The sequence below is a fragment of the Catharus ustulatus genome, chromosome 11 (assembly GCF_009819885.2).
Source record: "Catharus ustulatus isolate bCatUst1 chromosome 11, bCatUst1.pri.v2, whole genome shotgun sequence".
NCBI classification, from domain to species: Eukaryota; Metazoa; Chordata; class Aves; order Passeriformes; family Turdidae; genus Catharus; species Catharus ustulatus.
In genome coordinates, this window is record NC_046231.1 from 6,370,167 (window position 1) to 6,386,399 (window position 16,233).

Sequence of the window (16,233 nt, forward strand, 5' to 3'; positions counted from 1 at the left end):
AGCTCCTTTCTTAATAGAGGAACTTCATTATAAGCGCAAGTTCACAATAGCTGAAATTGTGATTGAAATCATTTGGATTTCTACTATACCATTCATACAGATGTATAGAGTTTATTGTAAGGAGGCACTGCAGCCAAAATAGCTATTGAAACTACTGTAGAAAGGGCTTCAATGGGAGATGCAAGTTTTGCTGCAAAATTAAGGATTAGGCTGTAGGTCTTTTGGTACATTTTCAATGTCTTAAGTAGTCATGATTATTTACAAATAAATCACCAAGTGGAATGACTCACTGTAATGTACTGAAGTGTTTTAGGTGAAAACTTGATTTTTAAAAATTTCGCGTGAAGGTGGAAGCTCCAGACATGTATGTTAATATTAGTACAGCTAAACACAAATGCAGCACCAAATTCTAGTTACTGTGAAACTTGTAAGGTGTGGACAAATTAGGAGCAACCAAATATGTGGGAAGATTACAGAAAGTAAGGTGCAAGATTTTTCTCGGTGTTAAAAAAAAGGCTAAACCATAATCAGAAGACTGAGAAATGTACAAAAAGAGAAATGACAACATCAGTTTTGTTCAGAAACAGATTTCTGGAACAATTAAATGGTCATTTTGTCACTGCATTTGCTATTTCCACTCCACTATACAAAGCATTTACTGAGAAGAGGCAGGGCAGAAGCAGAATGGTTTGATTACTGCATTTGAAGAAACTGAAGTTCCCCTACAACATCTGTTTGCTCAGTGAAGGATTATAATAATTACCAGCTATTAGAGCCATATTGAGAACTTCTATGCTCATGGCTGCTTATCCCAGAGTTGGCTGTGAATCTTGTATTAGTTTGTGGAATGCCCTGTGTGCTTTTCAGTGATTAAAAGATGCCACCCAAATGTCTGCTATCAAGCAGAGATTGTGTCATTCTGTATTTTGGTACAATTCATACAGAGAATTTGGCTTTGTCTTGCCAGGATGTTGACAGTGACTTTTAACTAAAAAAGAAAACAACCCCCAAAACAAACATTTTTTTTTTCTTTGAATGTTCTGGTAAATATTTTTGTCCATTTGAGGAAATAGTAATTCTGTGCTTAGAAGAATTCTACAGTCCAAAGAACAATTAGGGTCAAATGTAACATGAAGCTTTTTTCTCTGCTGCTGAGCTCCTATTTCAGTGACTCCCCTGTCACGTGTGCTTGCATGGAGTGGAGCTCTCCAGAAGTCTGTAGTACTTCACACAAAGCAACTGCCTTGGAAACCAAGGAAAAGCCATTTTTGTCTAACTTAAGAGTGGATCACATTTATTCATGTTGAATAATTTATATGGCAGATGTGGGTGTGGGTATTTCCTGTTAGTAATGCACTTGGTCACTGGATTTGTGAAGTTTATGTGAAATTTTTGAAACTATAGGGCTACTTGTGAGGTGATACTTCACCAGTCTGTGCCTAGTTCCCTAATCCTTGGTGGTGTTTCCCCTTCCTGGCTGAGTAGCTGGCCCTTAACTATCCCATGGACAGTGAGGAGCTTTCTGCTCCTTGGAATGGTGTTCATTTGTAACTTTGGTGCACTTGGAGAAAGAGCAGCCTTTGTGGGGAAGGTGGAGGGGTGGGGAGGGGAGGAAGAGGAGGGTACTACAGGAATGTTGATGAAATGGGATCACAAGATCCTGGACTGAATCAAACCAAGGAGAAGTTGAGAATTCCCACTGGGTGCTTCCAGTCTCTGTGCTCATCTGCCCACTGGGTCTGGTCCTAGTGGTGCTTGTGAAAAGCTGGTTATGTGGTGGCAGGGAAGCCAAGAAGGTTTTTTCTGCTTTTGCAGAAGGATCACCCAGAAATTCCAGGCATATTCCCATAGGAGCTATTCAAATCTCTACTCTTCCAGAGTGCAAAGGGGAAAGGAGATGGATTGCACAAAATACCATAGTGAGGAAGGTCCTTCTCTCATTCTAGCAGTCCATGACCTTTCTCAGCATTTCCACTGGATTAATGTCAACCCTGCCTTGCTTCTGGTAACCAGCTATGGGCACACACAGTGGGACATGAGCTGTGGTGCTTTAGGCAGTCAGTTGTATAAAATCTGTTCTTCCTGGCCAGAGAGGCTCTGAACTCTTGTTCTTGTGAAGTTTCTCATAGCATGTTGTTCACTCATGTCTGTACAAGAATGATACCTGAAGAAAGTCTCTGGAAATCAATACGGTTTTGTTCAGTATATATTTGAGTAACTTGGACCTTGGGTCTCAACCAAGGCTTTTTAATGTTTGTATCCCTTCTTGTCAAAAAGCTCTTGTGGAAGGTGGCAGGTGAACTCTTCAAGTGAGACAGATTTCAGACTAATCCTTGTGCAACCCTACCCACAGAAGAGCACACTGCAGTGTGATGGGATCAGAAAACAGCAGTGTTATGTTTTCAAGGGTGGGTAATTTGAGCAGGTTTTAGAAAAGCCCTGCTCAGCAGGTTGGATTCAGGGAGTTTAGGCCCTAGGGAGAAACCAAGGCAGGGTGAGTTTTGGAGGAGGGAGGCGTGACCCATCATGTTCCATGTCCAGCACAGGTCTGGAAGTGTAGGTGTCACAGTGACCCTGAGTCCTGCTTTGTGCTGGGAGCAGAGCTCTTCAGAGGAGAGTTGTGACAATACTTCAGAAACCTGCCCTATTTTCCCCACTGTGAAAAGAAGTTTGGTGGCAGTCTGCAGGTTCAGCATTCACTGGATCCCAGCAGCTTGGCTCAGAGGAGATCTGTAAGCACAGGCTCTGGGTTGTGCTGAGCACATGCACCTGTGGGTATTTCACTGGGTGAAATAATTGTTCCAGCTGAAAACTGGCAATTATTTTCAATTATACACATATATTGTATTCACATAAACTCACTGTGAGGAAACATAGGAACAGAACAAACTTAAGTCATCTTCCCATGTTTTGTGTAAATAGCTGAATTATATATATTAACCTACAGGAGTGACAGGCTCCTTCACTTGTCTTCTTGTCTAGCACCAGACAATTAACTTTTAACTTCTTTTCAGGTTTTCAGCTGTAAACTGTGGATAAGGATGAGGGCTGATGTGAAAAATAAAGCACTCATTGAAGCTCTTGAACACCTCAGTTAAATGATTCTGTCCAATAGTACCAAGTTGTTTCTAAGCCATCATTTCATATTAGGGCATGCTGGTTTTTCAGGGGTATATTTAGTGAAGGAGATAATACATAAATGTGGGGTTTTCACTTGGTCATTTAAGAAACATCTAAATAGTGTTCAGTTTCAGAAAAATGAATGCCTCCCTTATCAGAATTAGCAGGTTTTGAATGTTTTCTCTCTCATTTGTGAGTGGCCTGTATGACACATTTCTTGTGGCCCTGTAAAGTCTAAAGTGAATGGGAGACCTGAGTCCTGTATCTTCCTTTAAACTACACAAAACCCAGCAGAGTTTGGAGTACAGTGACATGAGGAAAAGGTGCCTGATGTAAAATTGCTTTGTTCTGTGCTTAGGTGGCCCACACTATAATGACATATAAGCTAATTCCTTGTTATCATCTCTTCACTGTGTGTCCCTGTCCATGTAATTCTCATCTCTTAACGCTTACAGTTGATTTGGCCTCTGAAGTCTCTCCAAATGTAATACCAGTCCAGGATGCTGAATCAGAGCAGCTGGCTGGCTTCCTCTGGCCTGTTTCTGAGCTCTCTGTGGCAGACAGCTGCAGTATTTTCATGAAGGAACAAACAAAGTAGACTTCAAAGTTTTTAGTGCCTAATGATAGCCACCATCAGATTGGCATCCTATGTCACATCCGTCCACATCACTTCCCAGGGACTTAATCCTACACTCTCAACGGCATGAAAAGGCTTCAGATTTATCAACATACAAAAAATCCAGCTAAACAAGCATTAATCATGCACATCACATCAAATTAACATGTTCAACATTAATATTCTTGACCTTGCCAGTGGGCAGAATAATCCGTCTTGCAGCAGGCTCGTGCTCCGGTGCGAGGTACCAGGGACTTGAGCCGGCGTGCGAGAGAAGTGCTGACCTCTTCACTTGGAAATAACATTTCTCTCCCATAATAGACAGTCTTGCCTCTATGAAACAGAACCTTTGACCTTTCTAACAGGAATAATGTCCCTGTCAAGGTGCTGGGTAATCAGTGCTGCCATGCCCGTTTAGAGAGTGTTGTCATTTGCCACTCTTGTAAACAGGGCAGTCACTCCTGCCTCCCATCCTGACTGCCTAATGAGGAATATGTGAGCATCTCTGCCAAGGACTGAAGTCTCAGTACAATTTCAGTTACATGGGAATTATCAGTTAGTCCCAGTATAGAAATAGCTCGTGTTGTGGGTGAAATGTTTGCCTTTCTTTCTGTGAGTGGAAGGCCTGTGGAGTGGGAGTTTTTTAACAGACTAATATAACTCTTTTATATGCCTTCATTTGCATTAGGTCTTTGATTGACTCCATCCACCGAGCTGGTTTTCTCTTGCCTCTGCTCATTAATTTTGTGAATAAGGTTCATTGGCACAGTCAGATCATCTCTGCTGTTCCTCTCTTGGCTTTCTCTTCACTGGTGTTGGGACTGAGCCACCTCTTAACTCCAAACGGTACTACCAAAATTGGGGACTCTGAGGTTTTTTCAAAGATTACTTACATATTTAAAAAACATTTAAAAAATTTCTCTGGTGACTGGTGTCTGGTTTAAAACAGAATGGGACAAGTATTTAGGACAAGGCTGTGCACTGCCAGCAGCAGGGGCAGTGACAAGAGCCACCTCTTGTGCAGTGCCATGGAATGGGGAGTGAGGGTCAGGCTGCAGAGGGGCTTTCTCTGGCAGAGTCCTACTCACTGCTCCACTTTATGGCTAATATGATCCTTTTTCCTTGTTTTTTTTCCTGGGAATAAATACAATATTGATCACGAAGCATTCGGAGCATTTCTGCTCGTGATCCCATTCTGCTGTTTTGTATTTTTTTCACATGTGAAATACAGATGGGGTCAGATTCTTTAAGCATTGAGAAGATTCTTTTCCCAATGAATTAAAAATTAAATCATTTAGAAGATGACCCTTAGTATTACTTGATGATTTTGAATGATGATTTGGGATGATGCATAACAAAGATGATTTTTTTTTTTAATAAAAAGCCATTTTGTTAAAGCAAAAGTATTTCCAAGGAACTCAGTGGTTATGATAGACTTTCGTAGCTGAGTATTTTTCATATGAGAAGAATATTAGAATGTTTGTTCTGTTTCAAGCAAACAGCATCTATACTAGTTTAAATATACCCCCAGTGAGCTAATTAAAACAAAAGAATAAAATTTGGCAAGAAAAAACATACAGTAATTTCGCGATTATAAGCCGCACCATTTTGACTAAAATTTTGGTCTGAACCCAAAGTGCAGCTTATAATCAGGTGTGGCTTATATATGGACAAAGAACAAAAAGTTGCTGTTTTAGTTTGGAGGACAGGTGTCTGCTGAGAAAGGCAGGAGCTTCTCTTTGAAATGGAGAATGTAAACCCCCTCCCTCCAAATTATTGTAATTTTGAAATCAAGGGGCTCTCAGGCAAAGATATGGGAATTAGGAATAACAGTTCTTTACTAGGGAAATTAAAATAGAAATACAGTACTACAAAGAAACAAACTCCAAACCCTGACAAAGTCAGAGTACAACCTACACCCCGTCAGCAGGGTGTTGGTAGCAGTCCCATTCCATGGTGGCTGCATCCTCCTGCAGTGACAGATGTGGCTCAGTTGGAGCAGTGCTCCTGTACAAGGTGCAGTTTCCCTCTGGAGGTCCAGTGGTGATGTGGAGAAATCCGGTTTTCCTCTGGAGTCCAGTGGAGAAAGGGGCTCCCTTAGTGTCCCAAAACCTCTGTTTTATCTTGGTAAGAAATGCTGGGCTCTTCCCCTGGCTGGAGCAACTCCCAATGGGATGCAGTAATTTTATCAGTCCCACAGTGGGACTCAATGGCCATTAGCAGAAAATGACGCTGGAGGAAGGATGGGTGTGAAAAGATAAAGAACAATGCCCTGCCTGGTTTCTATGGGTGGCCCATTAGCAGAATATCTCCCACAGAGATCAGGATCACTGCCCCTACCCTCAACAGATTGATAGAACAGATACCTTTTATCACACTCTGTATTGTAACGTACGGTTTATAATCAGGTGCGGCTTATGTATGGACAAAGAATGAAAAGTTACTGGCATCCGCAAGTGCGGCTTATACTCAATGCGGCTTATAATAGTGAAATTACTGTAATTAAAACTGGAAATTTCAAAAGTATTGAAATGAAATATTTGGATACATCCAAGCCAAAATATATGGCCTCAGCTGCATTTTTCAGGAAATGAGAGAAAAAAAATGCGTATAATTGGGTTTTGGAGAGCAGTAAAATCCACCTTTAGTGCTGCTGTATTTCCAAGCAATCTCGGGGAGGTGTGTGTTCAGCCGTTCACTGGGGATGTTGCCGTGGAGGGGATGAGAGCCATGCAGGTTTTGCTGCAATGGAGCTCTGGCAGTCGGGTGGAGGTGGCAGCTGTGGTGCTGAGCCCAGGACATCAGCAGGCACAGCTGCTGTGGCACACAGGGCTGCTGTGCCTGGGGAGCACAGGGGGCTGCTCTCCTGCAGTGGATCCCTGGTGTCTGTGCACAGCCAGGTATGCGAGTTTATTACTGTCCATGCAATATGTAGATAATTTTGGACAGTGATGGATCACAATTTATTTCCACTGGCAAAGAAATGATCCATAGCTCAGTTATGAAGGTAATTCCCTCTTGTGTGGAAATGAATTGCATTATACCACAGCTTACTGTTATATATTGATATCAAATGTGTTAATTTCATTGTTACCTAGCACTTTAGTTAATAATTAGAACAAATATTAATGAGGGAACTGTCTCTTCTCAACCTCCCTGTGGCTGTACCTGCAAGATGTTTCTGAACCCTTTTTATATCCTTTTCTCTAGGAATGTGAGGGCCACACCAGGCAACAGCTCTCCACTTTTTGTCGAATTCTATGTCACAGTGACACCACTGCTCAATTTGCAGGCAATTTCCTCTGGGTTGTGGTGCCCTGTGAGATGTAAACTAAACACTTTTTGGAGAACTATAACTTTTTTTGTGCTTTTTGTCTATAAAAACAAAACCCAGAACTGCCTAATTTCTTCCATTTCCACTTTTATTAACTTCTGCCACTAGAATTGCCTTTAAAGTTGTTTCTTTTCCCCTCAGACTTTGCTGTTGAGGCATTAAAGAACAGTTTTACTGATGCCCTGCTGTTGAAACATTTATTCTACACTTGAAAAATATCAAACTATGAGTCTTTTTTGGCCTCTTTTTTTTTTTTTTTTTTTTTACATAATAGGGCAATGGCTAAGTAAGGATGAGCTGGTGACAGTGCTTCTTAAAAACAGTCTGTCCTCCAGGCAGTGAATCACAGTGGAAAACCTTTTTACCATTTCCTCCTGATTTTATTCTCTCCTTTCACAGTCTCTTTGCTTTTCCTGTAGGTGCTTCACCAAACAAGAAATTTCTTTGCTGTGGGCCTCCTTGTCCGTGTTTCTGGTGCAGTGAGGCTGTTACCTTTATCTGTTCTCACACAGACCCTGCCCCTTGCAGGTGTTGTGAGCAGGGACACCTTCCACCAGACCAGGTTCCATCCCTTCTCTCCTCCTGCAGGGGAAGGAGCAGAAGGAGCCCTAGGAACTGTCATTTTTTAAAAGTTGTAGATTGCTGGGTTAAATTCCCCACTGTCGTTTGTGCCTCATTTCCTGCATTTCTGGATCAAAGACTGATGTCACAAGTTGGCTTCACAACTTGAGCTTAGGAAGGGGAACAGCTACAGAGGAGGCAGCTCCTGGTTAACACGCAAATATGCTTGATAGTTGGTGAAAAGGGCAAAGAAAGCATGAAAGGTAAATAGATTTACATTTAAATGAGCCACATGCTGGAGGTTTTCCCTAATGTAAAAGTCACTCTCTAAAAAAGCTGTGAATGTGACAAGTCTTTCAGTTCAAACAAAATTCATAAGACTTCAGCAGTACGAGAAATAAAAACGTAAAGAAGAACACACTAATTAGGGAGCTGGTCCTGTACCCTCTGTTTGTGTTGGTGTGCAGGGATGGAGCCCTTGGATTTGGAATGTGGTGTGGTGGTGGAATGGGTGGCACACTCACACTGGTGCTCAGCAGCCAGAAAAAATGAAAGGAGGTACACTCAGAGTGCCTTGGTGAGGCACCCCAGCCTGGGGTGTCAGTGAGGTCTCTTTAAGGCAGGTAGAGTGGTGATAACTTTGGGTGTTCTTTACTTTGTGTAAAGGAAATTATTATGCAGTTTCAAAACAGAGGCAAAGAAACAGGAGTTGTATAAGAAAATCTGTTTGCACAAGGTGGAATAGGAAAAGGGTATATTTGCTTCCAAATCAGAGGTTTCATGCCATGATTCCTTCCTTCCACCCTTCCTTAATTACTAGGATTTGGTGTGGTTAAGAGAGAGGCAGTTAACAGTCAGTTGTCTGCACGTTATCAGTAGTTATCCAAAATTTTTCATCTTTAGAGTAATTTGAACTGCTTTGGTCTCCTTTGCTAAAGTTCTGAAAATCCACTTTTTCAATTCTGTGTATTGGTTTTCTTGCAAGTACTTGCAGATAGATGCTGAACCTTACTTCAACTCGCTGCTGTGTCTTTGATATACATAAAATAACTATACTTTTTCTCAAAATATTTTGAAAAACACAAAATAGATCAAAACAGCACAGCTCTATTTCATTAGAATGGTATACTTTTTTCCAAAGTCTGATCTTTTTACCAGCACCTTTGAAGCATCTTATGATAAAATTTTTTAACATAATTCTTTCAAACTCTATGCTCCCAAATTTTAAAAACAGGACCCTTGCCGCTTGAATTTTCTGCATTGAAATTATTTGAAGTGAAGTATTTAATCATTATTATGTGTTGCTCTTAGGTGATATGTTTGTGCTTTCAAAGGTTTAACTTGTGTTCTGAGGATCAGATTATAACTTTACATGCTTGGAGGAAGATTTACTACCATTCATCCATGTGAAAGAACAGTAGTGAATATTTTGTATTACCTAACTGAATGAAGAAATACTCCATGTGAAACTAAAAGCCTGATTTCATTGTCACTTTAACAGTTGTTTTGTCTCTTGTGGTTTTCTGATAACATTTAAACATATTTTCCCTGAAAGAAGTTTGCAAGGTTTAATACCATGTGTATGATACCTACTGTAGTGTTCAACATTTTTCAGTCTGTTGGTTAAAGTAGGGCTTTTTAGAGTGTAAACTACTATCTTCTCTGTGCTATTACCTGAAGAAACAAGTTGTTCAAGATACAACTACCCTACATATTCCAGATGTGTTGCAGAGAAAGTCAAATGTCAGGTATCTTTAACCACAGAGTATACTGCAAATGTGAGTCTTTTCAGTTTATAAATATCTTTGTGAGAGATTTTAAATTCCACTGAAGAGAGTCAGATTCTATTTTTGCTTCCCTGCAAATTAATGCATTATATAGAAATAGATAATTTTGATTAATGATTCCTTTTTTTTGATGTTTCCATAATTTTCTTGCCTAAAGGAAAACTTAGGTAGACCCAGTACATGTAAAACAGAAGCACAGAAGCAGCATGGAAAAAAAAATTGTTTACTGTCAGTTGCCAACTGTCCTATTCAAGAAGAGTATCTTAGATTTACATCACCAGTTGCATTACTTGAGGGGGAAAAAAGACAGGATCCCTGTTGGGTGTCCGTGTAGCTTATGCTGAGTAAATATTGACAAAGTAGTCTAAAGAGCAAACACTTTGACATTTGTAAGGTCCACTGGAAGGTCTTGTATATATTTATACAGCAAGAATGAGTGCAGCATACCAATTTCATTGAACAAGCTCCTGACATAATTCTGCATGGGCTTTCTTGTTGAGGAAGTTGTGTTTAAATGGGAATGGGATATTTGTTGCACCCATAAAGAATATCCTCAATTTGCTTTGAATGAGTTGTTTCCAAAGGTTACATCACTTGCATTTAGCCATCATTTCTAAAATGTGACATGGCTAATGACAATAACTTTAAAAAATCGAATATTTAAAATTTAGTTTAACTGGGGATTTTTTTACTTTGTAGAAATTCTTGATGTTTGTTGTGCACTATATTATTAAAGATTGAGTCTCAAAACTGTAATGAGCAAAAAATGCTTGCTTAATTTAAATTGTGAATCTGTCTGTTAAGAAATGCATTAGGGGTAGGAGAAGCATAAGACATATTAATTGACAGACAGGAACTGCTGTCTCTGAGGTTGATACAAGTAATTTATTACTTTAGAAATGAATGCCACCTCCAGAATGTGCTTCATTAATTTCAAATTTAGTTTTAATTTCAAGCTGTTGCCCCTTGAGAAGAATAAGGTGGCAAATTATGTTTGAAGAGCAGATTTTTTTTTTTTTGCTCTGAAGAAACACTAGATTTTAACTGTTTAATTTTACAAATAAGTACACTTCTTTGGCTAAAGCAAAAGTATGATGAGCAGAACCTAACTTGTATTTTCTTCTCTTCATAATAGCCTATGTTTCAGACGAGCTAAAAGCAGCAGCGCTGGTGGAAGAAGATGTGGAACCTGAAGAAAATGCAGTTGATGGGGAGCCTTCAGCAAAGTATGCATGTCCAGAAAAAGACTTCAGTAAGAACTGCCAAAGCTACCAAACTCCCAGCAGCAGAGTTCTCTAGCCATGAAATGGACAGTGAGTCCCACATCAGTGAGACGAGTGACCGCATGGCAGACTTTGAGAGCAGCTCCATTAAAAATGAGGAGGAGAGCAAGGAGGTTTCCATACCACTGGAAGACTCTACGGTTTCTGATAGTTTAGAACAAATGAAGGCTGTGTATAATAACTTCCTCTCCAATTCCTACTGGTCCAATCTCAATTTGAACCTTCACCAGCCAATTTCGGAAAAAAACAACGGTAGCAGCAGCAGTAGCAGCAGCAGCAGCAGCAGTTGTGGAAGTGGCAGCTTTGATTGGCACCAGACTGCAATGGCCAAAACACTGCAGCAAGTTTCTCAAAGCAGAATTCTGCCTGAACCAAGCCTTTTTAGCACAGTCCAGCTGTACAGACAGAGCAGTAAGCTCTATGGCTCTATATTCACTGGAGCCAGTAAATTCCGCTGTAAAGACTGCAGTGCTGCCTACGATACTTTAGTAGAATTAACAGTGCACATGAATGAAACAGGACATTATCGAGATGACAACCATGAAACAGATAACAATAACCCCAAAAGATGGTCCAAACCTCGCAAACGTTCTTTGCTTGAAATGGAGGGGAAAGAAGATGCCCAGAAAGTGCTAAAGTGTATGTACTGTGGTCATTCATTTGAATCTCTTCAGGATTTGAGTGTTCATATGATCAAAACAAAACACTACCAAAAAGTGCCTCTGAAGGAACCTGTTACCCCTGTAGCAGCAAAAATTATCCCAGCTACTAGAAAGAAAGCATCACTGGATCTTGAACTTCCAAGTTCTCCAGACTCCACGGCTGGGACACCAAAAGCCACAATCTCAGATAGTAATGATGCACTTCAAAAGAATTCCAATCCCTACATTACACCAAATAACCGCTATGGTCACCAGAACGGTGCCAGCTATGCCTGGCACTTTGAGGCAAGGAAATCTCAGATTCTGAAGTGCATGGAGTGTGGAAGTTCGCATGACACCCTGCAGGAGCTCACGGCTCACATGATGGTGACGGGACATTTTATTAAAGTCACTAACTCTGCCATGAAAAAAGGGAAACCAATTATAGAAGCCCCAGCCACACCTACAATAACGTCCTTAGTAGATGAGAAGGTCCAGTCTGTGCCACTAGCTGCCACCACCTTTACATCTCCTTCCAACACACCTTCTAGTGTTTCCCCTAAATTAAATGTTGAGATTAAAAAGAGGTAGATAAGGAAAGAGTCATTGCTGATGACAAAATGAAAGACAAAGAGAAGTCAAGTGAAGATGAGGAGAAGTATGATATCTCCTCAAAATACCATTACTTGACTGAAAATGACTTAGAAGAAAGCCCCAAGGGGGGATTAGATATATTGAAGTCTTTAGAAAACACGGTTACTTCAGCTATAAACAAAGCCCAGAATGGCACACCGAGCTGGGGTGGCTACCCCAGCATTCATGCTGCCTACCAGCTGCCTAATATGATGAAACTGTCCTTGGGCTCATCTGGGAAGAGTACACCCTTAAAACCTATGTTTGGAAACAACGAACTAGTATCACCAACTAAAAACCAGCCCTTAGTGTCTCCACCCAGTAGTCAGACCTCACCCGTGCCAAAAACAAACTTTCATGCCATGGAAGAGTTGGTGAAGAAGGTCACTGAGAAGGTGGCTAAAGTGGAGGAGAAGATGAAGGAGCCCGAAGGAAAGCTCTCTCCACTGAAGCGTGCGACACCTTCGCCATGCAGCAGTGAAGTCAGTGAACCCCTTAAGATGGAGCCCCCAATGATGGTGGCTTTAAAAGCCAGCAAAACAGCCCAGTTCCTCAGAGAGATGGTTGCAAAGACAGCCCAAGTGTAGAACCTGTGGAAAATGGGAAAGAGCCTGTGAAATCCATTGTGGGTTCTTTAAGTAGCAGCACAGCCATCATCACTGACCACCCTCCCGAACAGCCATTTGTAAATCCGTTAAGTGCGCTGCAATCTGTCATGAATATTCACCTTGGCAAGGCAGCAAAGCCATCCCTGCCCACTCTGGATCCAATGAGCATGCTTTTTAAAATGAGCAACAGTTTGGCAGAAAAGGCTGCAGTGGCCACCCCACCTCTACAGTCCAAAAAATCAGACCACTTAGACCGTTATTTTTATCATGTCAACAATGACCAACCCATAGATTTGACGAAAGGCAAGAGTGACAAAAGCTGCTCTTTGGGTTCAGCGCTTTTGTCATCCACATCGACATCTTCTGCATCTTCTTCATCTACAGTGACAACAGCAAAGACATCTGCAGTCGTGTCATTCATGTCAAACTCGCCGCTACGCGAGAATGCCTTGTCAGATATATCTGATATGCTGAAGAACCTGACAGAAAGTCACACATCAAAATCTTCCACACCTTCCAGCATATCTGAGAAATCTGACATTGATGGTACCACAATAGAGGAACCAGAAGAGAGTACACCAGCTCAGAAAAGGAAGGGACGTCAGTCTAACTGGAACCCTCAGCACTTGCTCATATTGCAGGCCCAGTTTGCAGCCAGCTTACGGCAGACTTCAGAGGGGAAATACATCATGTCAGACTTGAGCCCTCAAGAAAGAATGCACATTTCCAGGTTTACGGGACTCTCAATGACCACAATTAGCCACTGGCTGGCCAATGTGAAATACCAGCTCCGAAGGACGGGGGGAACTAAGTTCCTTAAAAATTTGGACACTGGGCACCCAGTGTTCTTTTGTAATGACTGTGCTTCACAGATCAGAACTCCTTCAACTTATATCAGTCATCTTGAATCGCATCTGGGTTTCAGGTTAAGAGACTTGTCCAAACTGTCCAGTGAACAGATTAACAATCAGATAGCACAAGCAAAGTCACCATCTGAAAAATTGGTGACGTCCTCTCCAGAGGAAGATATCGGAACTTCTTATCAGTGCAAACTTTGTAACAGGACTTTTGCAAGTAAGCATGCTGTTAAACTTCATCTTAGTAAAACACATGGGAAGTCACCAGAGGATCATCTTCTGTATGTTTCGGAGTTAGAGAAGCAGTAGCATTTGCTTTTGATTAAAATAACTGTAATTTGCTTTGAGGAAAACTGTCAAAGACGCCTTAAAGCTACTGTTTAGTTCTTGGCACATGTTCTTATTTTAACTCCAGAGTCGCTCTGGGCTGAACTGTTTTGTATAACTGTACAGTGTTTAAATAGAGGTGCATAATCAGCTGTTGTTACTGGTAAAATATGAAGGTTAAAATGCAGTGGTAAGTGTTTGGAACTTTGTGTAAATTGGATTTAGTTGCTGTGCATCAAGCTGATGCATCAAGCTGCATGCATTAACAGACAGTTTAATTAAGCATTTATAACTAATTCTGGTGCACTTTTTCATGTGACCTAAGTGTGCTGGTATTTCTCACCCTATAATCTTTAGCCCTCTGAGTACTTTGAAGCACTTTTGCATTAATTTGGTAAAAATGTAAGGATATGCTTTTTTTTTAGACCCTTACTAGCTTAGTTCTGATTACTAATATGAACCTCCATTTATGCAGAGGTGTCTCACACCTTGAAATTTAAAAATATAATTTTCACATTGAAACATAGATGTATATATTGTATAGATTTCAAAATCTCTTATGGAAAATGTGATTGTGGTTAATGCCATTTTTTTTTTTCCAGCATTTTTAGCAGCAGTGGGGTTTGTACCTGATAAGCCCCAGGTATAAACTGTACCTATATATAGTGTATATTTCATTTTTTTTAAGATCTAACAGTTTTTCCTTTAACAATCAAACATTGTAAATTATGTGATAAAAGATACCACAGATAGCATTTATAAAGTATTCAGAAACATTATTCTTAAAGCAAAGTATGTTTTGCTTTGTTTTGCTATACAGTACATCTATATTAAGAGAGGTTCATGTTTAAATTATACATATTTATTAGTGTTGCTATCATTTTGTTTTTTTTTTTGGGTTTTTTTTGTTCTTTTTTTTAATTGTCTGAAGAAACAGAAGCCACGGACTGCATTCCTGGCCTGCATTCTAACTGTTTTGCACAACATGACTTTTAAAGGTATTTATTAGTAAAAAAAGAAAAAAATAAAATAAAAAGAGAAAATTCAAGATAAACTCAGTGCTCAAAGGGTTAAATCTATTTGAAAAACTTGTACTGTATTTCCTAAACATTGATAAAGCCTTTAAAATGTTTGTACTGTAATACTTTGCTTAAAAAGTTATGAGGCATTCTGTGATATAACCTCTTTTACTTATTTATAAGCGCTCTTGGTTGTTATTTCCTATAGTAGAATGCCTTTTTATTTCAATTGGTAACTTTCTGTTTTGTTCTGCCTAATTATTCTCCCAAGATTCCATACTGCAGCTTTATCTTTAGGCATATGAAAGGTAACCCGTGGTTACCAGCACACTAAGTGATTCTGTTCGTCTCCATTTTTGGCAGTTAATTTGCAGAAGTAACTGACAGCTGACACCATATGAGAATCTATGTATAAAATATTGGCATGTAAACAGCACAGACACTGTAATGCACTCTGTGCCCTGTTTTGTTGTTGACAATGAAGCACCATTATATGACTCTTCATATAACCTTTTTTTCTACAGCAGCATTAAAATTGTCTTTTTGCTATAATTTTGTGTTGCGTTCACAATTATGTCTGAAATGTGCTACGACTAACGAGCACATTAAAATTAAATTGTATGCTATCTGTTTATGACTGAAGCTTGAGTAGGTTTCTTCATCTGCCAGGTGCTGGCAGTCAAAAGCTGCACATAAATCACTGGAGTTTTAGTGAACTTTGGCATTTAAAGAGCAGGGTAGCACTTATTCAAAGGCTGCATTAACAGAGTTTTTCCCCAGAAGAGATAAATGAGCATTATAACTCCCTTTTAAGCATCAGGTAAGGCTGGCTGTGGAGAGGGGGGTTAGCAGCAGTGCATGGCAAAGCAAATAGGTGTTTTGCTGTGAGTTCAAACCCAGGCAGGCAGCACTGCTCACCCGCCTTCCTCCTGAATGCATTGAGCAGAGTCTGCACCCGAGGGTGTTCCACAGCTCAGAGAATCCCGTTCCACCTACCCAGCATTTCCAAATGACAGGAGAAGGAACCTGAGACCAGTGACTTCAACTTTGTTGTTTTGAAGTGAGTCCTCTTCTGGCCCTACCTGCTGCCAGCAGCATTCCCAGCAGGTAGGGAGGGGAGAGGAGGTGAATGAACACAGGCCAAAAAAAGCAAACAATCTGGAGCATTTATATGATAGTGACAGACTTTTACTGGTGTTGACAGGTCATCCCATCAAAACCATTTGAAACAATTTGCATCTCCAAACACCTGTATTACTATGCATGTAAGTAATATATTTTGCCAGTCAGGTGAATTCTGAGTCCAGAGATGGTTAAGTGAGAACCAAACTCACCATTACAGCACTTCAGCATCCTGAATGAACTACCATCCCAATGTCAAACATACAGTTTCCTTTATTTGCTTTTAAAAAATCCACCATCTTCCAGCAAGCAAGAAATTAATCTT

General features: G+C 40.4%; 1 protein-coding gene across 1 annotated transcript; it reads left to right on the forward strand.

The window, feature by feature from the left end:
* The first annotated feature begins 10,703 nt into the window (after positions 1-10,703).
* On the forward strand, positions 10,704-15,534 carry LOC117001609 (teashirt homolog 3-like). Its single transcript, XM_033070048.2, is given in 3 exon segments — positions 10,704-11,919; positions 11,922-12,473; positions 12,476-15,534. Coding segments are annotated over 3 exon segments (3,021 nt in total). The 5' UTR covers positions 10,704-10,724; the 3' UTR covers positions 13,750-15,534.
* Positions 15,535-16,233: the final 699 nt, after the last annotated feature.